Genomic DNA, 25,104 nt, shown 5'->3' with positions numbered 1-25,104 from the left:
GACCCATCTGAGAACACACACGGGAGAAAAGCCATTTTACTGTCCCAGTTGTCCCTATCGATCAGCTCAAAAGAATTCGATTAAAATTCACATGATGAGAATTCACAATGAAACACCTGTACACCAGACAAGAACAAGCCATCATACTTCTTATGACAAGAGTCAGTCCCAAAGTGATAAAACTTTTGTTCAATAGTCATACTACTGTACTGTGAAATGTATTTACTATAGCCTTACATCACTGCTTTGATTTCTACAGTTGATGATTATTATTCTACGGAAAATTACTGTATAAGAGAACCTACATTGTATTCCGTATATGTCTATTTTGATATCCTGATTCATCTCACAGTAATCTTGTTCTTTCTGAGTTTAATTAAACCCATGCAAGTTTGGGATTTAATACATTAATACTAACAAGTGTCAGTTATAGCTGATGGATTTCACTTCCTAGTTGTGGTCTCTTGCAACAAAGCCAGTCCACAACATAAGCCATACTTTTGGAAAAGCTCACCTTACCATTCATTTGGAAAGGTTGCATTCTTGGTTTTGGTAAGAAAATCTTCAAATAATTTCTTCTCATGTCCACACAATGAAGAAACAAAAGACAGTCACTGGCATACAGATCCATCTGATCAAAATTACTTCAGAAAATGACAGTGAAGACCAGCCAAGTAAAAATAAACTTTGAGACCCAAGATTTATATACCAGATTCTTCAGTCTTGATTAGGATCAACAAAATGCATATTATTATTATAGCCCTCTACAACATCTCTGCCTTAAGATATTTCTCTTTCAACATTTAACAATGCTTTTGAAAAGTAAGCAATTATATTTCCTTACGATAATTCGACTTTGCAATGGGTTAAGCAATTAATACCGATACAACAATATTTATATTTTTAAATTTCAATTTCACGTGGGCGCAGGCAGCAGCATACAATCAAGCAGCACGAGAGACCAAATTACAATAGACCAACTTCTTTTCCTCCGTCTCTTTATCCCATCTTCTAGTTAAAAAAGTAAAAGAGAATGATAAAAGTATTGTTAGTAACGTTATACTCTTGCGTAAATGCGTACAGCCATAAACATCCAACCGAGAAACTGTTGTTTTGCTTATACCCGAATTAGATAACAACAGATGTTTTGCTTGTATTTCAGCCATAGTACGGTAGTAAACAATTACCGTAGTTATGTTACAAATGACGTTAAGTAGAATAGGACTGATATATTTTTATATTGTACCCTTATTTGGTATCAATAAAAGATTGGCAAGGAATTATACTGCTAAATTTAAGCTGCAAGTTGTAGCTGACGCTGAGAAAACAATGTTCAAGCTACTAATGACTAAAAATTATCGTGCGTCAGCAACATGGATGAAACTCAACCATAAATAAAATTGGGGAGAAAGTATTTTAATCAAAACTACTGGGCATGAAAGAACACATATTACTGCTGTTTTCATGTCGATAAAAGATAAATACGTAAAGCTCGTATTATGATGAAATCAAGTTAAAACAGCGAACAGAATCTTGATTTTTTTTTACACAAAACAAACATGCCCCCAAACGGCCATCGTCATCTATTAATGAAAAAATAGCTAAGTTATATTTCGACTTAAAAACACTTCGTATAACAAAAAATAACCTTGCCCCATACAAATAAAGTATCTAGAGATTCATTTACACTAACTAGAAGCAAGAAAAGCGCTCTGAACCGAGTTGATTACGGCAAAATAAACTTACCATGTAATCGATTTCCAAATCAAAACATTGATCGCTATGATCGCAATTTATAATTCAAAAGCAATATAAGAATATATACAATATTATTGGATACAGTGAAGTAAAGCATAACATTTTAAAGATCCAATGAAAAGATGCATGTTTGTTATGTTGATGTTTGTATAATACAATATTAATGCATGAAGATAGAGTGCATTATAATGTAAGCTAGGCTACCATATATGTACTGTAACAAATATACCATAGTTTAGGCTAAGCTAATTCTTGTTTGTTATTCAATTTCTCATTGTACTGAATTACCATAAGTCAATCTGGATGAACCCCCAGAATTAGCTGATATTAATAATATATATATATATATATGTATATATATATATATATATATATATATATATATATATATATATATATATATATATATATATATATATATATATATATGTATATATGTATAATGTATGTATGTATATATATGTATGTATGTATGTATGTATGTATGTATGTATGTATATATATATATACACACATATACATATATATATACATATATATATATATATATATATATATATATATATATATATATATATATATATATATATATATATATATATATATATATATATATATATATATATATATATATATATATATATTTTATGGTGTAAGGGTAGGCTACCATATCTGTATACATGGTACTGAATATCCTAGTGCAGGCTAGGCTATATTCGAGATTCATTTTTTCCAACAAACGATGGGTTTTTTGGAACTTAACCCAATGTAAGTTAATACCTGTATAAGCATTTTTAGTTGTTTTTTTTAATCGTCAAAACAGGCAGTTCTAAGTGTTTTTAGAAGGGTTTTAAGCATTCGCGGATTTTAGCTATTCGTGGGGGGTATGGTACACATCCCCCACGAATACGGGGGTTTACTGTACTGCCTTTTAAACTGAATAAATTACATATGGCATTTTAGTAAAAACAATGTTCTTGTGTTAACCCCCCCCACACACACATGAAAGATAAAAACATTCTTTATAAAACACTGTAACAGAAAAGGATAACAGACAGAATTTACAGTCAGAGTATTACTAAATTTATAAAAAAAAATGACATTTTACATTGCATAGCTCCTTTTTTATATTTGTATTGATTTTTTTACATTTTTGTACTAATGAATTCAGAGTAATATTCATTCATGACATCTTTGATCTGATATACAATCTCAGAAATTTACCTGATGTACATCGGAAAGAAAGCAAATTTTTATTCCTCTGGATTCATTACAGACTGTTGTACATATTTATATCCATGCTGAGCTGTTTACAATTTTGATACCCCATTAGTATAATGTGTTTATCATGATAGCTTTCATTTATTTGCATTTCATTTGGCTGTGATTTCACTAATACTATAACTAGAGATAGAAAACTTTTGTCTCTAATCTTTGAAGTACGACAAAAATGTTTTAAGAAAAGTGTTTTGTGTAGTGGTGCAATTGTTTTAATTGTTTGTTTTAATTATTTAAATAGAAAAACTTGTGGAAACTACAGAATTAAATCTTGCTTGTAAGTCCATACATCACTCATGAAAACTTTCCCTCACAGGTTGATTCCCATGTGCCCATGAAGAGAAGCACCAAGAAGATGCACAGGTGCACATACTGTCCTTTCATCACTCCATTTAAAACCAACTTGGATCATCATGTCTTAGTACACACAGGAGAAAAGCCTTTCGTATGCTTAGTATGTGCAGCTGCCTTTTCACAGAAAGGCAACCTGAAGACACACATGAGAATACACACTGGAGAAAAGCCATTCTCCTGTCTCAAATGCCCATATCGATCATCTGCAAAGCAATCGCTTCAACTGCACATGATGAGAATGCATAGTGAAACACAATTCTTTTGAGAACAGTTACTGCCACAGTGACAGAAACGTTCTGCCATAGTTATACTACTGTGGGATGTATTTTATTATTTATTAAAGATTTACATCACTGCTTTGATCGATGCATCTAATGACTACTAAAACTAGTATTTAGTCACTGTTTGTCTTTAAAGTAGCTACCCGTATGGTCTCACTGGGACTCAATGAGACAGACCCACTAATATCAAGAATTCTTTAATAGCTGGTCTTGGCCACTCTAGTGCCATTCTTGGTAAAGTGATGGAGTAGAAATGGACTCGGGGCAAGAAGGCTCATTATCTGCCTACAGTGACTACCCAGATTCAATGTACCAGATGGTCCTCTTTTCTTGCATCCTACTACGTACTAGCAAGCCCCTCTCACTGCAAAGGCTAAGAATTATCTTAGTGTTCATAATTAAAAAGGTGGACAGAGTTCTTTCCCTAAGTTGCATGACTTCCAGAAGGTGGGGACCTCATTGGCTTTCTTCAGAAAAATTTCTTTGAAGAAGTTTCAGCATCCATTTATACTCATCACTAAGTACTGTACTAACAGTGGTACAGTACTATGTATACTAAGTTGACCAGGTAAGAGGAATTCTTGATATTAGTCAGTCTGTCTTATCAAGCCCCAGTGGGACCATAAGGCTACAAAATACAGTGATACCTTGACCTATGAGTTTAAGTCGTTCCATGACCAAGCTCGTAGCTCAATTTGCTTGTAGATCAAATCGAATTTCCCCATTAAAATCAATGGAAATGATAGTAATCTGTTCCAGCCCCCAAAAAACACAGATTTTTTTGTGTGTTTTAGATAAGCAAAATGTATTTTATAAATAGATAATGTAAAAAAAGAAATACATAAAAGAATGTAAAGGAATAAACTGGTTTTATTAAGTCGCATGTTAATATTAAACAACTTATGTTAGCCTTAGGAGACAAACCTTGGGTATTTAAGTGTTGCCATGGGAAGGAACTTAAAATGGTTTTCTCAACTCATTGTAGTGAACCTCACTTGGAGGGGGAATTTTCCTTCCTTACAAATTGCATATGCATGAAAGTCTCTCTCCCTCTCTCTCATCTCAGAGAGAGAGAACAAAAATACAACTTATACACTAGTGACAGTATGTACACAACAAGCTACAAGCTGTGTGATTGGTTACATTTAACCCTCCCAGCCAGTAGCATGTCATGGAGAGAGAGAGAGAGAGGGGAGGGTGGGGGGTGCTACAGGTTGTGTGATTGGCTACTTCCAACCCTTCTAGCCAATAGCGTGTCATCATGGAAAGAGGGGGTGAATGAGTTGTTTACATTGGTAAAACAATTACAAATATCAGGATAGTTTTTTTACACAGTACTGTACATATTACAATGATAGCAGATCAATATTCAGGAATTTTACTTTAACATTTTATAGATATTTTGCTGTATTTACATTAATACACATATTATTATTTGAAAATTAAATAATTTTTTTATCATAAAAATGTATTTAGTACCCAGCCTAATGCCACTGACCCGGCAGCATAACTTTCAATTTTTTTATGAATGTTTTTGAAAAGCGCCACTTGTAACTCAGATCTCGGCTCACATCTTAAAGCAAAAAATTGACTAAGCGACGGCTCATATCTCGGAAAACTGAATACTGTAATAATGTGTCTTCAAAATATGAAAAACAAAGCAAATAACATGGCCTTTTACAAACACGACACTTATTAATCTGATATCCCAGAACTTTGAGCCTGAATCTACTTTAAGTAAACATGGTTGGGCAGGGTCTAAAGACTAGGTCACTAGCCTGGGTGAAAATAGGAATTATTCAAAACTTAGGATAGCCTCTTTTTAATGAACTGAAGAATATGGTACTAAATCTTTTATCATCTGAAGATTATGATACTAAATCTTTTATCATTCAAGAAGTCGACTTTATAACATATTATGTACACAATCTAAAATAGTGAAAAACTTTTTAACCATTTATTTTTTGTGAAAAACTTTTTAACCGTTTATGTACTTATTTTTAATTCCTACCATTCAAGTTTAGGCTAATCTATTATAGCTCTATTGACTATTTACAAATATTTTACTATCCATTCAAGGAATTCTTTTAAATACACAGACTCCTTTATTGCTTTACACTATATATATAGTACCTTATATCTGCTCACATATCTTTTACTGTAAACCCCTATACTGTATACATTATCTTCCTCACACTACTATTCAACTGTAACTGGTAAGTGAAAAAAATTAACCCACTGATGCATACATACACACACACACACACACTAATGAAACAAATTCATGCAAAGAATTCAGTTGAATGTTGTCCTTTTCTATTGTTAAAACAGAGAGAGACCTTGTGTCATAATCCTCATTCTCTCTCAGATCCATGCAGATATAAAGATATTTTACTCAATTTTTAATTTACTGTATAAGACTGTTTTTGTGAAGCATATGAATAGAAGCACAGCATGGGAGAGGCTGTAGTTTATTATCAGATGTTGTGAAAAGCACTTTTAATGTAGCAGTTCAGGACTTTTGTCAAGAATGTAGTAGTGTTTACGTACATATTATAATTTGCCACAAGTTCATACTCTGGCATCATCAGTCCATAGATAAACTAGAATGGATTAGAGAAATTTAGGCATAAAAGCCAAACAATGCAACTGCAAGTCCATTCAGAAAAATTGGAAAATTTTTTTGCAGCAACCAATAGTCTTGAGCCTTTTTTGCAGGTTTAGTTCCAATTTGAAGATAAGAGGATCTGTTCTTAATTATATGTTTTTGTCACTGGATTCAGCTTTGTCCTATATTTCGCAATTTCATAAAAATGATAGGCTTCCCTTTAAAAAGAACCTAAATTTCATTATGTAAAAAACTTATACAGTATATTGTATAGTAATGACTTGTATTTTAGAACACTCAAGGGGCTTGCTTGAAGATCTTTTCTCAAAGAAAAGCTGCAAACTGGAGAAAAGATCAGGTGTAAGAGGTTGGGCAATCAAGAACCTTTAGTATTAGTAATAGTGTGAACCTTTAGTATTAGTAATAGTGTAATGTAAAAATCTTTGTTTTTTTATATTTTGAAGTCTTATAATGTTAGGGAATTTAAACCCCATCATGAATGTTGCTCCATAAGTGGTCTTCTTGGAGCTTTCTTCTTTTTGCTAATTGCTCATCCCACTGTGAGATGCAGTGACTTGTGGGCTGTGGCCTTGACCGATTTTAACCAATCAGTCAGTAGCATAGTCAGTGGGTACAAGATTATACTTTCGTAAAACTAGGACTAAATTGATTAGCCACAGTAAAACCAAGACTGAATTAGTTATATAATTTCATAACCTTTTTCACAGCACTTGAAAAAGTATCCAATGTTGTCAGACAGCTAAAACCATATAGTTCTTCTTGAGGAGTCCCACATCTACAGAAATAATGGTATTAATAACATGAGCTTTACAGCTTTCAATCTACGATTACCAGGATAATTTTTTCTGTCAGGTTGTCAGCTGCCTTCCAAGATCTTGATCTCCCAGTGGTGGTTTCCTTCCAAAAATGGTGCATCATGATTCAAACCACTGTTGGAAGATCACTCGGAGTAGCTATATTCAATACGCATTATTTCATTATAGAGTTGTTGTTAGGGATTGTTCAGTTGGTTATGCTAGGGCATCTGTGTCAATTTTGCTCGGGTGCCACAATGTCAAGTACTAAAGATATTTTATCTGGTTGGCCAGTGGAAGTTTTTCTGGCAGCATTTGGAATGTTGATGCCTGGAAGTTTGTGGTAGCTGTAGTTATTAGCTCTCTGACACCTTACATTATACATGATATTCATGTATTATTTCTTTATTTATCTTCATTCACTTGCCTTTTCTTCAATCTATTGTCATCTTTTCCATATATGCCTATTTTACTCCTTTGAAACTTATTTAATACCCATTTAGGCTACTTCCTTTTAAATGTGTGTAAATGTTGAATAATAATAATAATAATAATAATAATAATAATGTTAATTACATCATATTAAAATACTTTATGTACTAAGGTAGTAGACTGAGACTTTATTAAAGTTCACTAGGTGGAGACTTCATTAAGAAATTCTGAAAAGCTGAAAAGATACAGAAATGAGTTATACATATATTACTACGGATAAAAAGTATGATTATAAAGGGTCTGTAACATTGCATTGTTAAGGGAGAAGTTGTACAGGTGTCAATGTTCTTGGAACAGTAATGCAATTTTTATTTGTGCTTCTCAGCATGTCAGTGTTACTCTGCATCCCAGCAAAAACAAATTGAAATATCATAAACTAACATTTCACATATGAGGAAAAGGAATTTCAGGCACTGTGCCTGTTCAGAAAAACTTGTGCTATCTGCACACCCATATATGTTCAACAATGATGTAAAGACCAAGTCACATTCATGTAAAAAAATTAACTACTTTAATTAAATAGTTCCTTCACATTCCTAGTCATACTTTGGTGAAATATTCCTTGCATTTATAGTTTTGTAAACACTTATATCCATAGGTATATCAAGGACTCTAAACTTCACATTTAAGATTATTTGGCAATAATTATGGCAGGGATTTCTTCATCTTAAAACTGTAGGAAACTTTGTCCTCAAATGTGATGCTTCTTATCTGTTGCTGTATTAACAGAAAGCTATCATTATTAATATTAATATGAACAGTACCAATATTTGATAATACTGTAGCCTAAATAGTGATTTTTCTTAAAATAGAAATTAGAAGCTAAAACAATTCATATGATATGACAAACTATTAAGTAATTGGTATTTTTCATTGTTAACAAACCTGCGGTCTGGACGTAAGGAATGATAACAAACAAATTGGTGGCTAACGGAGGTTTGTTGTCTTTACAGATATAGCTCTTTAACTTCCTCTTATACAATGTTTCTCCACATTGTGCATTAGCCCAGTAGTCTGACAATTTGATAAACTATTTACAGTATCTAACAAGTCAGAGGCTTATGTCTCCTTCCTCTGCTTTTACTTAACAAGGAAATGAGACCAGGTGTGCTGAACCTCCAGTCGATTCAAGACTTTCCTCCCACCAAAAGTGAGTCTATCCTTATGTTAAGACCCAGGTTTGTTCTGTGTACGAACAAATGACAAATTTAATTAATTTGTATTTTTCATAGCCAAAGAAACCCATGGTCTTAATGTATACTGCCCACCTCTTGCCTCCCCTCAAACTGATTACCTGGGCTGGAAGAAAATGGATATATCACGGCATATTGGGTGAGAGGTCGGCTGATGCCTCCTCTCTCATCCCATTGGCCAAAACCCATTGCCCCCAACTCCTTGTTCTAGAATTTTACGTTTTTTTAGTGGTTTCAGGCTGGCACTAGAATTTTACATTCTCTATAGTAACAATTATTCAGTCACGTTGCACTATATTATTACTTATTTCAGTTCTGCAACAGTTATAATTTATGTAACCGCTGCCACCAATTATTTGTTATGCGGTGCACTTTTCTTTGTATTGCGTTGCACCACATATGAATGACTCCGTTTCTGTCTGTTGACTTTCACTTGATAGTAACGCAGGGGACTCGGTAAGTTAGGTTGAAATTGTCTATTAATACTTTCTACTTTTCAAGAGGGTAAGAATGGCAGACACCAGGTTTTCATAAGTTTATTCTTAACACTAAACTATTTCTACAGCCAGCCACACTGGACTTAGAAATTTCTTGATGTTAAGAGAGTTGAGTGACACAAATCCTACCCAATTGGTTTTCAAAATAACTCTGGCTAAAAAATTGATCAGAATGAACTCTGGACCTATGTTGAATAAAACTCCAACACTCCTTGAGGACGTCTACTTTACTCTTAATGGTTCAATCTTAACTCCCACTTTTGGCAAAGGACAAATCAGGTCAATTTGCTGACCTTTGATTCCTCTAGCACCTCCTTCCTTTCCCACATCTTGGAGGTTTGTTTTGGTTACACTTCAATTTACTTGGTCTCATGGCTCATCATTTTAAATTATAAAACATCATCTCTCTTTCTCTCTCTTTCTCAATCCCGATCAGTGAATCTCATACTTATTCACTGCATAACACTTGCATGTAAAATTATATTTATAAAAAATTACAGTATATTTATTTTTATGTTGTACTCTTAATTTGAATTTAAGTCCATTATTAAATTCAGGAAAACACGGTAACCAGTTTTATTTGTCCCTTAACATTATGATGAGAAACATGCTCAATATCCTTTGAATTATCCATCTCATAAAGCGTGAGTGGTTTACCAATTCTACCTGTACAGTGCTGAATAAAATATTTCTGTCCCCTTAAAGGAGCACATTCTTGTGGACAAGGTTAAGAATCTATGTTTCCTGAAAAATCTTAAGTTAGTTTCAACATATCTTTTGCTTCTTTAAAATATCTGAAATGAATGTGATATATCTTCAGTTTTGTCCAATTTAAATAAAAAAGGGATTTTGACAAAGGAAAAATCTATTTCTGGGGGAAGACCTGTGTCACCCAGTGAAATTGGTTCCATTTAGCACATTTCTAGGTATAAGAATTGCTACATATACCAGAGAAAAATCATACAATTTTAATCCACCAATTTTCTTGCTTTCTAAGCCTTTGCAAAAATGGTCAACAACAGAAAAATGATGTTTATGTCTCATAGACACTTAAGATTTCTTACTGTAGTGCATTGTGCTCTGCAGTTTTTATACTATTTCAGCATCAGATCTTTTATTTCAACAAATTTTCTTAAACAATATGGACAAAATCTATGTAACTAGCCATGCTGTGCCTTTTGTTCTGTCCTGTAGTACTTTTATACTTATGGACATATTTGATGTACTTACAGAAAATGATAGCTTGCCTCAGTTTATTAAGCTGCATCCACACGATCGAGCTTTGTTCGACGAACTTTGTCCAATGTGACGTCAGAAGCGGAGAAACAGCGGGTAAAGTCAGAAGTTTGCCTGCTTCTGACGTCATACCGGACAAAGTTCGTCGAACAAAGCTCAATCGTGTGGATGCAGCATTAAAGCTGTCTGAAGTGAGTCTGTTCATAAAACATCCTGATGTGACCCATCATAGGTTGATCTTACCTGCACCAACATAGTTGAGAGGAGACTGTTTCATCCACATCAACAAGTTATCAAAAGCAGTTCACAATAATTTGAAGGAACTTTGTAAATATATTTATTTGGTGATCTTAAGATGATTAATGTCGAGATAAATCAGTTCAGAGTTGACAATCTAGTGTCCTGGAAACATCTAAACATTAAAAGAGATTGGTTTTTTCAGTATTTTAAAGGTTTCATTGTTGACAACTTATTTGTGGTAATTTTTTCATATTGCAAATTCATTGCTCACATAATTTTCTACATTTATCGGCAAAACTTAGTTTAGAACCCATTGAGTGGCTATTACTCATCACTGTCAAGAGCCATCAACCCCAATGACAATGAGAGAAGGGAAGGAGTGTCAAGGTTTGTTGGTGACCAAGACTTGAGATGAGGGAGGGAGAATGAATGAAGGCTCCTTGTGCTGATTTCAAGACTGGGGAATGTCAAGGTAAGCAGATGAGGTGATAGACAAACAAGAATAGCAATTAACAATAGGTCATCTGGAATTCCTATTCAAAAATGTCCATCCTTTGTTAGCCTTGTATGATACTTTTAACCTTGGGCCAGTCTCCCATGAGTATAATTTTAAAACAAATTTTCTATAACAGTTAACTTACTCTTTGGCAGTCCTAAAAAAAAATTGAATACAAAGCCCTTCTTTGGGAAAGTTTGGAAGAAATGCAATAATTCTAAGCATCTGTCACTCCACTAACACTGTGGATATGCTGAAGAGACGTAACCCATCAACTGTTCACAGGTCCACCAGCATATGCATGGGCTCAAAAAGCCTGAGATTCACTGGTTCACGAGGTACATTCTTCTGAGTATCAAAAGTGTTAAGTACCATTACAATTCCAAAGGTAGAATCACAAACATAGGTAAAGGTTCAAAGGCTGGAACAAAAAATCCTCTCCCACTCCACAATCAACATTATACGAGACCCAGACCAAGGCCCCAAAGATTTATGATATATATAAATAAAAAAAAATCCTATGATGGTTGGCAATGCTGCACAGCTTCAAGAAAATGTTGGTAACACTGCCTACACTCAGACTGACTGAGAGTGGGTTTTGGGGAATGGGGGAGGCATCAAAAAAGATGGGGGTCGGATGGCTGGGCATCATTGGAGAGGGGGCAGTAAGGCTTTGTAGAGGAACCTGAGAAGGGGTTGATTTTGAAGGTGGGTGGGGCTGGGGAGCAGTTTCTCTGGCTAGGAGGGGGTTGGGGATGCAGTGTTGGATGGGTGAAGAGGCATAGGTAAACCAAACTTGATAGAGCTTGTTTGGTTTTGCATTTTTATATTTATAATACAATACAGTAATTCACATTTTATTAAAGGTTATGTACAGTACTCAGATATGGTATTGGTAAAGAGAGATAGAAAGAGAGAGAAACAATAACTGAGGTATGTTTACATAGAAGCCAAAGTATAGTAGCATACACACACACACACACTCCTTCACTTTTTGATTTATATTTTATGCTATAGTATTCTCATTAAGAGTATTACTGTATTTTCTCATTACTTTTTTTTTTCAAACCAAAACATAAATGCAATCGTGTGCGTTGGCTGAGAGAGAGAGAGAGAGAGAGAGAGAGAGAGAGAGAGAGAGAGAGAGAGAGAGAGAGAGAGAACAACTGAATTATGTTTACATTGAAGCCTAAGCACAGCAACACACACATCCATTACTTTTCATTTATATTTTATGCTACAGTATTCTCATTTATATTTTTACTGTATTTTCTCATTCGTTTACTTTCAAACCAAAAGATAAATGTAATTGTGTGCATAGACTACGAGAGAGAGAGAGAGAGAGAGAGAGAGAGAGAGAGAGAGAGAGAGAGAGAGAGAGAGAGAGAGAGAGAGAGAGAGAGAGAGACAGCTAAGATGAAATATCAACAGCGATAAAATACTCTCTTGTGTACTGTTATGATGATATGTGTGATAATCATACAGTGGATCCCCGACTATTCGCGGTTCCAGAGTCACGGATTACTCTATGGAACATATACAGTATACACATTATTCATGGAAAATTTGCCTATTCACAGTATTTTTCATAGAGAAATACTCACAAATTACTGTATTTTCATATCATTTTCATGACTAAATGCACTTTTTGTGATAAAACTATTAAAATATTCAGGTATAAGCATTTTTAGAGGGTTTTTTGGTGTTTTGAACTATCAAAATAGGCAGTTATAAGCATTATTAGAGGGGTTTTAAGTACTCTCAGAGTTTAGATATTCGTGGGAAGTGGTACACATCCCGTGAATACTGAGGGTCAACAGTACTTAGAGTCAACTAAACTTGTAATGAAATATGGTACAGCAAATCAAACCGAAAAAAGGGGGTGGGGGGAGGAGCGCCACGTACATTATCACTCGTTTCGTTGTGTGGGTGAACTTGCTACAGCTTGTATGGTGTTGTCTTGCCTATATATGAAATTCACTTTTTAAATATTTATATGGTGATTAGATGAAATATCAAGCAATAAAATACTCTTGTGTACTGTTATATGTGTGATAATCATACTTAGAGTCAACTAAACTTGTAATAAAATAAGGTACAGTAAATCAAACAGAACAAAAAAAAAAGGGCAACACATGATACAGCAATGTGCTAGGAAACAAACAAACATACATAGCAAAATAGTTACAGGAAAAGAGTTAGCTTTCACAATTGCTATTGTCTCAAAAGCTTGACATCACTTAAAACGTCATAAAACTTCACATTGGTTATCGCTTGTTATTGGCTGATATGGATATGTCATCAGTTGATGAGCGAATCATAGAAGGTTCCATGGTTGGACATGTACTACGTCACTGTTGTTTTTTTCATTGTGAATGGCTGATAGACATAGCATCATAAACATATATGCTAATTGGCTACACCTGGAAAGCGTCAGTGCACTCGGTAACAAAGACCATTTTCTCCTCTAAGTGCTTGATCAGTCGCGTTTTTTAACTGTTTTTGAGTGGACTGCATTCGAACCTACTTATGGAGCACGTTGCATTCTTAGAAGTGCCTGCAGCATTGCGGGTCATGCTTGTGTTGTCATGCTGCTGATTGTGTGTATGGCCCCACCTCGTCCTAAGAGAGCAAGGAAGGTGTTGACCCTTAAACAAAAATTGGAAATTATTGAGCGGATGGAGCAACGTTGGACCCAGTCACATATAATGGAGGAGTACAGTCAGCACTGCCCAGTCATCTTAAGCAAGAAAGTTGGTGCATACACGTAAGTGAGAGAGTAAAATGTTTTGTTTATAGTTTTGATTATATAGTGCAAATTATCATATTGTGGTGCTACAAAAGAAAAAGGTGTTTACTTTTTTTGTGTATTTTTGTTTACTTTTTTGTGAACAATACAATGTATTTTACAGTAAACGGAAAAGTGTAGCCTACCAAACTACCTGTCACATACAAGAGAAAAAGAAGGGGTTTCCCTTTTTTGTTTTAAAGTGTAATTTATGCAGTTTATTTTGTTACAGTTATGGGAAAATATGGTAGATAACCACCTTTTGCATAAAGTTTTCAGTTTGAAGTAGTGTTTACGGCTGCAAATAAAAAACGTGTAGCCTACCGAACTGTGTGTCGCATATGAGAGAAAAAGTTCTTTTTACGTGTATTTATGGAGTTCACTTTGTTACAAATACAGTTCGGGAAAATAAGATAGTCAATTACTTTTGGCTTAAAGTTTTCATTTTAAAGTATGATGGTTGTTGTTTATAAGCATATTTAGTGTTTATGGCTGCAAATGAAAAATGTATAGCCTAAGAAACTAAGTGTTGAGTACGAGAGAAAAGGAGGTTGCTTTTTTTAAGTGTATTTATGAGTTTATTTTGTTACAAACATATGCAAATAAGGTGGATAACTGCTCTTTGCATAAAGTTTTCAGTTTAAAGTGTGATGGTTGTTGTTTATAAGAATACTGTATTTAGTGTTTACCACTATACAGTACAGGCAGTCACCCGTTAACGGCGGGCTCAATTAACAGAGATCTGGTTTTATGGCGCTTGTCTAGCGATGAAAATTGGCAATTTTCAGCTCTGAAAATTGCCAATTTCAGCTTATCACTGCCGATAATTGGGTATTGGCGCTGATACATACCTAACAGAGACACCGAAAACCGATGTTTTTCAGCACCAATAAGCCCTGAAATTCAGTGCAAAGGTGCGATAATCGCCGATTTTCGGTTAGCAGCAATTTTTGGTTATATCACACCATCAGAACGGAATTGTACAGTTTTGACAATGTTACGTGAGGAAGGGTAGGGAGTTGCCCTTGCACACCCCTAGATATTTTTACACACCATCGTCTGGTTTTGACATTATCTGACGGGCTCTTGATTCTATTAACCCGGATAATTGAGGGATTACTGTAATTAGTGCCCTTAAATCATTCATAACTACAGGCATGAGCAGAAGTTTGTGGGTTGAATATCTGCATGCCTCCAGATTTGTAGTACAGTACTGTACTTCAAGGTGATGGGTGCACTGTTAAATTTCAATATAAAATTATGTTTTTCTTTTACTTATACATCTGTAGATTCACTTGGCTTTTGGCTTTGCTTGTTTGTCAAGGTTAATGTTAGGGCACATCAAAATATACAACCTTAGTGTTCCTGTACTAATTTCAAGTTCTCAGTGTACTTAACGCAAGTTATCAATGTCCTTATTTGTATAAATACAGGCAGTAAAGAATAGTTTTACTTCATTGCCTAATACTACATATTATTGTTTTTAAGCTCTTGGATGTTTTATTTCATCAGTTTCCTGAGTTCAGTTTAAATAAAAATACTCTTTATAAAAATAAAATTTCAGACACTTCTACTCCAGTCAGTTTCACTGGTGTATCTCTTCCTTTTTCATCAATTCCAGGTCTTTTCATGAATGTACAACCTTATCACTATGTGACAGGTAGTAAGTAGGTTGCATTAGTTAATCTGATTATTGTCAGCAGAACACTGGTGCTACAGGACTAAATTACTTTTTCTATACAGTGCAATGTTTTAAATCAGTGGAGTGGATTTTAAAAGTTGGGAAAAACCTGAATGAAGTGTAGTTTGAAGATTTGGCTCCCAGGTTAAATACAGTGTTTTAAAAGCATCACTTTTTTTCCGTCTTGATTGATATATACACACAAGTTGTATATTATCAGTGCACATCTACACTACAGTAAAAATGCCATAAACACATAATCAACTCGTATCACAAACAGGTTGAAGACAGTCAATGACTTTTAAGTGGAGAACAAATCTTTGGCCAAAGCTGGATAATTGTATGAAACACTCGTTAGGACTACCGATACAGTATTATATTAACTTGTATTCAACCTGTTTTTGATGTGTGATATGCTGCCATTGTTTGTTTATGACATTTTACAGTAATGTAGGGTGGAGTCACCCTTACATACCAGAATGTAGATCTCATAGGTCTGACACTACAATACACCTTGAAATTGTTTAACTAGAAAGAGTTGTGCCTTTACAGTAATTTGTGACTCGTCAAAGCTTGACCAAAAATAACAGCTAGAAAGCCAAGAGCAGTATCATTGCTTTACATTCTTTTTCTCACAGATTGAGAATTCTTACGAGGAAGTAGCAGCTGATGGAAGGAAGATCCACAAGTGTATGCACTGTCAGTTTACTTCAAATCATAAAACTAAGTTGGAACGTCACATATTGGTTCACACTGGAGAGAGGCCATACGCATGTTCCTTTTGCTCTTACGCATTTACACAGAAAAGTAACTTGAAGAGGCACATGCAAACACACACAGGAGAGAAGCCTTTCGCATGTCCGATGTGTCCTTATCGTGCAGGGCAAAAGAGGAACCTAACAAGTCACATGATCATCAAGCATGGATATCAGTTGACAAGTATGTTCATGTTCCTTCAGAGGAGAGTGAAGTACTTCATGTGAAAGTGATGCATACCATGTTACATGACAGTGTGTGCCATATGTATATGATCTGAATTTAAATTATTTGTTCATTCAAAATGTAGGGCACACACAAGAACATGCTTCACAACACCAATGGATGAGAGTATATCTTCATCATCTTTAATTTTTATGAAAATCTGTGTAACTGATGGTGGGGATTTTCTATGGATGTTTTTCTTAGGTGTCATATATTTAAGGCTAAACAGGTGTTACTTTAATTTGTGGCTGACCTTCTAGATAATATAGATCATTTGGCATGAATATAAATGACCAGGTTTCTGTAATCTGTGTAATTCGCTTTTGGTTTCTGATAGCTTGCCACAATGGCTTGTAACTATAGTGTCATATGTAGTGTCATTGCCTTACAATCCTCTCAACTGACAACTCCTCCTCCTCACAGATCCAGAGTTCTTACAAGAAAGCAGCAGCTGATGGAACGTACTGGAAGGTGCATAGTTGCGCGTATTGTCAGTTCACTTCAATTAATAAGACCAAGTTGGAACGCCACCTGATGGTCCATACGGGAGAGAAGCCCTTTGCATGCTCCTATTGTCCGTCTGCATTTTCACAGAAAAGCAACTTGAAGAGGCATATGCAAACTCATACAGGAGAGAAACCTTTTCTTTGTCCACTGTGCCCGTATCGTGCTGGGCTAAAGCAAAATCTAAAGGCTCATATGATTATGAAGCATGGATATTAATGGCCATACACATCATTCTGTTTCAGTAGAACAACTTAAGCATCTGCCATAAGCTGAGTGCAATGATAGAGAGATCAATTTAAAGTAGGTAAAACAATAATGCAGGCAGAAGTTGTGTGACAAAGGCTATTAGTGATATTTGGATAGGTTGTCACTTATTGTCAAGTAAAAAAAAAAATTATAAAAAATAAAGTTAGATAATGGTGCAGTATCAGATTGTAAAAATACAATGTATTTATGTATGCCTTAATTCCTTATAGAATGTTCAAGCAGGCCACTTAGGAACTGAAACTCAAATATGATCTAATCAACTACTGCTAGGTAATAACAATAAACTGTTAGGTGGCAGTTCTTACATTATGATCCAGAATTTGAGAATATCTCTATACCTTAAGAATTTCCTTGTGATTTTTCAAGTCTCAGAGAGGATATAATTTTAGTTTGGATTTATTATGTTTTGTTCCTTTTTCATCAAATTTACTTTATAATGAAGTGAATATGAACACAGTTCTTACATTTTTTTAGAGAAGACAAGTAGAGAACTTGCATTGGAAGTGTGGATGTTAAAAGCTTTATTGGAACTACAGTATTCTTTTATATTTTTTTGGTTCTACAGATTACAACTGAATTTTATTCTTCTATGTTAATACTAGTGTTGTTACTTCACTGATGATTGCCTTCTGATGAGTGGATGTGAAGACCTCATTAAAAAAAATTACAGCACATACTGCAAAAGCAATATTTTAGGCTGAATTTTGACATTAAATCACTCTAGGATTGACTGCAGTTACTTCCATTCCTCCTTAATGATGATGGACATTCCATAAGGTGTTTTGTAGATAAAACTGTCATGACTTCAGTTATTTACAGCAGGGAGAGGGGCATTCTTTTTCTCATGTTGATACCAGATCTAGTAAACACCAACGCTACTTTAACTCTACAATGCTGAGTCCATATTATACCCCACTGAATGAGAATTCCCAAGAACAAAGGTCACCATGGAAAACATCTATGAAAAAGTCTGTTTTACTATTGAAACAGCGTGATATGGTAACGAAAGGTATGTGGTGTTCTGAAAAGTACTGAGATGACTAGAATGGAGATTATGAAGAGACTTCTAACATTTGGGGTAAATCTATCCTCAGTGAAGAGTTAAACTGTCTCCTTCATTCATTAACATTTGGGGCAAATCTACCCTCAATGAAGAGTTACGCTGTCTCCTTCATTTAAAGCTCTTGATTGATTTTGGACAATAGCAACAACACTCAACTAAGTACAAAAATTCATCACCAAGTCTGTTATGTCTTTTGTGATCTGTGTTGAAAATGTGATATGTGCTGGTCAGAACAGATATTTGTAGTGTTGAATAAATACTCATCCAACATCATGCATGTACAAAGCTTTGACAGATCCCAATGAAAAGCAACAGTCTTTTTCCCAATTTTGTCTAATCTTTTCAATTGTGGCTCAGGCTATGTTGGACAATACTGGGTGATGAAAGGCTAGAGTATGCCAGAGATCTTTTACAAGAAATGTTAAGGCTTGATAAATCATTTATCTTGCAAAAAAAATGGGTTTTTACAATTCGATTTGTTAGTGGGCTATTTCTATTCCTTGCTGATACCTAACTTGTTATTTATGGCAAACAGCAATATACTGTACTCCTAATGTGCGTTTGCTTTTCTAGTGTTGCTTTGAAGTATGGATTAAAAACCTCAGAATATGGCAGAATTAAAGTTTCAAGGACTTCATTAATTCAGTGGAAGGTCATCCATCTTAGCCTGATGAAGCCATTGGTATGATTCCAGAACTTTAGTTCTCATGATAAATATACTGCTGATGACATTTTATATTATGGAAGTGGTACCTTTTATAAGGATTTGAAAAGTTTCTGATACAGTAAAAAAAAAAATATGTATTTCCCTACTCTTTGAATCTGTTCTCTCATGGGCATCGTCTACACGATTAAATGCCCCAAAGGTAATTGTGAAAAGCTGATTAACTTTACTCAAGTGTGTTTCTGTTTTTTTTTAATTTCTAATTAACTATATGTTTTGTACTGTAATACTTGATATACATTGCATGAAGGCAAACACAACCTCAGAATGTTTTACCTAATGGTTATCCTTATATAATCCCATCGTCCATTTCTTCTGACTGGCATTTTGGAAATACTGTTTAAACACTAATATTTACAAGGACCACAGTAAAAAAAAAAATTATATAACCCAAAAATAAGGCATTTACACTACACCTTTAACACTGCATAATCTTCAAGCAGGCTCTTTGGACATTCTAACAGAAATTTAGGATTCAAGTTACGAAAGTGAAGAGGTACTTTAAAATAAGAGAATCTGAAGGAATGGTAGGATATAAAACTGTGAAGAATCCATCTGCTACTATCTGCAAGTTATTTTGTGTGCTTCAGGAATACTGTACTGTACTGTCCAAATAAAGTTCTGATGAAAATGAAGGCATAAAATGTGTGACCATCAAATGTATTTGAATATCAAAAATGGATTAATTATTTAGTTTATGAATAATGGATTAATTACTATATTTAGTTATGTACTTTTTACAAAAGAATGTTTTGTTTTAAAATATCACAAATTTTTAATCAATCTGTATTTTTCCTAACATACAAACCAGAGGCCTTTACATTGGGAAAATTCTCCTGTGCAGCTGGAATACCGGTTATGAAAAAATTCTGCATAATATGATTAAGGTACGGTGGAGTAATACACAGCTTCATCCAATGGGGCCAATGAGTGGGAGGAGTCTCATCTCGCTTGCCCCCAAGAACCTTGTGACGCAGCCAGTGCTCTTCCAGCCCCGTAAAAACTGAATCGAGGGGCGGCTGAGGTGGGCCATTAATGTAAAGGCCTCAGGTTTTTGTTAGGAAAAATACAAATTGATTAAAAATTTGTGATTTGTTCCCCAACGAATACAAACCTTCGGCTTTAACATTGGGAGACTTACTTACTGGCAGGAGGAAAAGTAAATAATGACTGACTGTAGGTCTGGCTCACCTGGGCTCACTTCCTGGAGTACAGGAAGGAGCTGAAAGCCTCTGACTAAGGGGAAAAAGTTTTCCTAGTAGCCAGACATCTGGGCTTTGGCCACAATGGGAATAAGATTCCACAACGTGCCATGAAGAACGGGAGGATTTGTATCTGTTGTAAAATCCACAATTGGTTAGCCACCTTGATCTATGACGAGAATACTCTGCTTACAGAGGGATGAATGGCATCATTTCTACTTCTGAGATTAATTCATTGTATGAAAAGTAGAGAAAAAGAAAGATGTATTCCTTACCTGTAACTAGACAGATCCATTGCCGAAGGTTGTTCTCTTTGCTGCTCGCTGGGAGCGGAAAAGGAAGAGGAGAAAGGAATAAGATCATTCACTGCGATCACAATCTCTTTCACACCAACATCCAGACTAGATACAATATGCCCACAAGGAGCACTGGCTAGTTAGACAACTTGTTGAGCAGCCACCACCAGACCCAAGGAAAAAATGCCCAAGGACCTATGAGTGACGTCCTTTAGGTAAAAAGAGGTAAAGGTGGTCTGACGATTCCCCATACCAGCCCTCAAACTCTTTGAACCAATAGATTCTTCCCAAAAGCAACAGAAGGGCCGAGACCCCTGACATCATGAGCCCTAGGTCATAAGGGGCTGTCAACTACACTAGAAGAAGAAGCATATGCACTTCTGATAACCTCCCGTAGTCAGGAGATGGTATTCTTGGACACTTCCTTCTTGTTTCGGCCAGTACTAACAAAAAGCCTTTGACACCCAAGTCTGAGGTATCGAGTTCTTTTCAGATAGTAGTGTACTGTAGTGCCTGAACTGGACATAAGAGCATTTCACTAGGATCATCGCCAACAAAATCTACAAAGGACTCAAATCTGTCATCAGGAACAGATGGACTCTGAGTCTTAGCCACAAATTCAAAGACAAATTCAAAAGACACTAAACTCCAGCCCCTTGAGTGTTTCACCCCAAAAGAGGGGCCATGAAGCTCCCCCACTCTCTTGGTGGATGCTAAGGCCAGTAAAAATACCGTCTTGAGGGTTAAAGCCCTATCTGAAGAACCCCGTAAAGGCTCATACAGGGTGCGAGTAAGGCTGCTAAGAATGAGTGTCAAATCCTAGTTAGGGGGCTGGAGTTCCCTAGGGGGACAAGATTGCTCAAAACTTTGTAAGAGCATAGAGATCTCCCATGAGGAAGAAAGATCCACTCCTTTCAGACAAAGAACCAGTCCTAAAGCAGCCCTGTAGCCCATAACGGCAGACACAGAAAGGAGCTTTTCCCTATGTAGGAAATGAGGAAATCAGCCACTTGCTGAACAAAAGTTCTGACTGGAGAGAAACCCCGTTGATGACACCAACCACATTAGACTGCCCACTCACCCTGGTACATAGCTGTTGACAATTTCCTAAGATATCGCGACATCTCTCACTCACACGAGATACTGGATAGTCTCCAACCGTGAAGAGATAGGGACTTGATGGACTGATGATATCTTTCAGCATGAGGCTGGCAAAGAAGATTGTGCCAAGGAGGAATCTCTCATGGAGCTTCTGTCAGCGGAGCTAGAAGGTCGGGCTACCACTCGGTGTGTAGCCACAAGGGAGCTACCAAAGTCATCCTGAGGTTCTGGGAAGTCATTAACTTGTTGATCACCTGACGAATCAGGCAAAAGGGTGGAAAGGCATAAATGTCCAGGTTGTCCCACGGATGTTGAAGGGCGTCTTCTGCCGCTGCCCAAGGGTTCAGAACTACTGAGAAGAATACTTCCAGTTTCCTGTTGAAACGGGTAGAGAACAGATCCATCATCGGTGTTCCCTAAAGGAGAACAGCCTTTCCATCACTTCTTGGTACAATGACCACTGTTCCCAAGACTTGACTCTGACAACTCAATTTGTCTGCCACTACGTTCCTTTTGCCTAGAATGTACCTGGCTGACAGAACCACCAAGTGGTTTATAGTCCATTGGTGTAACTGGACTGTCAATTCGCAGAGATGGTGAGAGACTATTTCCCCCCCCCCCCAAAAACATTTTAGTTTAATTTCCTGAGAACACTTCTTTAGTATCTTATACACTGTATTATCTCCTGTATTGTATATTGATCTTAATGTTTCTAAGCATTTCAACAGACTGTCTATAATTTTGAATAAAATGAGAAAAATACTTATTCTAGTTTTAATGAGTGTTAATAGAAAAAAAGGAGAGGGCATGAGAAATCCTACCTTAAATATTACTTACTTTTTACACCTTACAAAGACTGGTATTAGCCCTTTGAGATTCTGATGACAACTATAGTCAACAATGTACAATTTTTTTTTTTTAAATTTGTCAAAAATTTTAAAAGAGCATAAAATCTGAATATGGTGTGTATGGATGTTTGCTGTTGTCATGGAGACGTTTATATGATTTATGGCAAATTGTTTTAAAAAGAGACAAACTATTATTATACTTACCACTCAAGTTTATTTCAGTTTTTTAATTCACTTTGTGGTATCATACATGGCTAAAATAGTAATTACTTTCATATCATTGGAAAGGCAAATCACTCTATTACACTGTGTAAGCAAAAATTTCATATATCTTTTCTTTGATTTACAATGAATTTTTTAATGTAAGTTAACAATCCTTTTTCATTAAAATTAGCTGTAATCATGATATTGATGTTTGTTATTTTTTGACATTTCTAAAATTATCAAAATAAAGATAAACTCTTCAGCTTTAAAGTAACATCAAATTCACTAACGTAGCACAAAGAATATTTTACAGAGCGATCAAAGAAAATTGCTAAGCTTTTTTGCCCAGTCAGTGAATGGCGAGTGTTCTGATGCAGACACTGCCCCCTTCCCAAATCCTCAAAGATTTAATTATCTTGATCGTAACATTGTTGGGTTACAGTGCTGTGCACAAGAAAGAGAACAACTTTTTGAAGAAATTATAAGTAGATAAATTTTATGCTTAAAGAAACAAAGCTGAAAACTTTGTTTACCAATGAAAAAATATGATCTGGAGCATATATAAAGAAGAACCTGTCATATTCTGTACTATTATAAAAAAAGTAGCCCCAACTTCTTTTCCCGTTAATCATCCCTTCCCTCCGTCTACACAATATTTTGTCTGATGAAGGAACTTTCCACCCCTTGTGTTAAAACAATGCCTTAAGCTTCTCAGAATAACCTCTTAATTTTTTCCTGAGTCCTTTCCAAAATATATTCGAGTTTTTTATGCAAAAATGCTGCACACTGTTCTAAAAAAAGTGTATTTCAACCACCATTTGACAAACTGAGGTTGTTAGCAACAATGGTTAATTTTTGTGATAGCTTCTTTCATTCTATTACTGTACCAAACTATGCAATTCTCTGCCTCTTGGTTTTCTGATTTCCCTACTTTTTCTTAATCAAGTGGTTATCACATACATTTTCTCATCTTTTATATAAGAGCTGAATTAGGGCATTTGGCTGCCTGACTTAGCTTTTGCATAAATGAATGTACAGTACACTATCTTAATACTAAATGGTTATTCTCCTGATCAAATCTTGTTACATAAAAAGTACTATAGAGACGCTGGCTTCTAACAGTTAATTTTTCAAATGGCGGTTAAAAATACACTTTATGGTCATTTAGTCTTTTGCAGCCCTACAACAGAAAAAAAATTACAAGCATTATGTAACACTTGCTGGCTAGCAGGATACCATAAACTGTATTTAATCTTATTATGAAGGGAACAGGTCTTGGGTTTTCGATAGAGGAGATCAAAAAGAATTGCCCCTATAGTATGGACCAAAATCTTTCAATCATTTTAATAACATCTGCCACCCATGTCCCTATCATATTGGCCAGGTGTGATTTTTAACCAAGGAGGATCCCTCCCACCAAAAAGAGTTGTTGGTGATCTTTTGATTCTCTTTCCCCGTGTTATCCAATCACTGGGGTTTTCACTCTGAGGTACATAGGATTTGGAACACCAGTGGCTCCGAATTAGAGAGTTTATTTCACTCACTCTATTTTTCTGAACACAGTCTAACAATTTCTTTTCCTAGAAACACTAGTCTGGGGAAAGCAGACTCCCTTCACATATTCTGTGATATAAAACATCAACGGTTGCTGTGGCATACAGGACAAAATGGCAGATCCCTCTCATATAATAATAGTATAAAGGTAGAGTATAACGCCATGAAGGAATGCCATTCCAAAAATTGGAATTGATAACATTGTTGGGTTGAGGCTGTGTGTGTTTATAATCCACTCCTTTAGGAAGGTGAGCGAAGGATAATTGTCTGGTCAGACAGCAAAGATCGCCCTAGGTTGGCTAGTGTTCAAGAATACTTTGCCTGTGTTACTTTTAGAGTGGAGTGAAATAAACTCTCTGGATCCCGACAATAATATTACCTCTAGTGAAAACTGACAGTGATTGGCTAACATCGGGAAAGAGGCTACTAAAAACTCTTTTGGTGGGAGGGACTCCTAATTAAACCACACTAACATTTCATGTTTGAGATTACAAACGCAGGTTGAAAGTTAGTTCTTGGGTCCATACTATATCAATGAAGAAACTCACCTGCTGAATTGGGAAGGTTCAGCAGGGTAGTCGTAATTTTATAGAATTTTAAAAATAATCTTTAACAAATCTGTAAATTAATTAATAATAGG

General features: G+C 35.4%; 1 protein-coding gene and 1 long non-coding RNA gene across 11 annotated transcripts in view; one reads left to right on the top strand and one right to left on the bottom strand.

Moving 5' to 3' along the window:
* LOC136844978 (uncharacterized) overlaps positions 1–25,104 on the bottom strand; it is a 122,677-nt gene that overhangs the window by 30,692 nt on the left and 66,881 nt on the right. The gene's annotated exons all lie outside the window — the stretch shown is intronic.
* LOC136844976 (longitudinals lacking protein, isoforms H/M/V-like) overlaps positions 1–25,104 on the top strand; it is a 188,928-nt gene that overhangs the window by 117,498 nt on the left and 46,326 nt on the right. Inside the window, exons 6-7 of one of the 10 annotated variants that reach the window (XM_067114461.1) lie at positions 16,356–16,656; positions 17,122–17,613. The exons of 6 other annotated variants lie outside the window; for them this stretch is intronic. In XM_067114461.1, the coding sequence (XP_066970562.1) occupies positions 16,356–16,656; positions 17,122–17,153 (333 nt within the window). In that variant the 3' untranslated portion in view covers positions 17,154–17,613. Of the gene's footprint in view, positions 162–3,352; positions 4,536–16,355; positions 16,657–17,121; positions 18,203–25,104 lie in introns of those variants that run through there. 3 more of the 10 variants (XM_067114459.1, XM_067114467.1, XM_067114466.1) reach the window with 3 other exon arrangements.

Source organism: Macrobrachium rosenbergii, chromosome 13 (assembly GCF_040412425.1).
Source record: "Macrobrachium rosenbergii isolate ZJJX-2024 chromosome 13, ASM4041242v1, whole genome shotgun sequence".
In the NCBI taxonomy this organism is placed as follows: domain Eukaryota; kingdom Metazoa; phylum Arthropoda; class Malacostraca; order Decapoda; family Palaemonidae; genus Macrobrachium; species Macrobrachium rosenbergii.
Note: the sequence above shows the minus strand (reverse complement) of the source record. Positions and strands in the feature narration are given on the sequence as shown.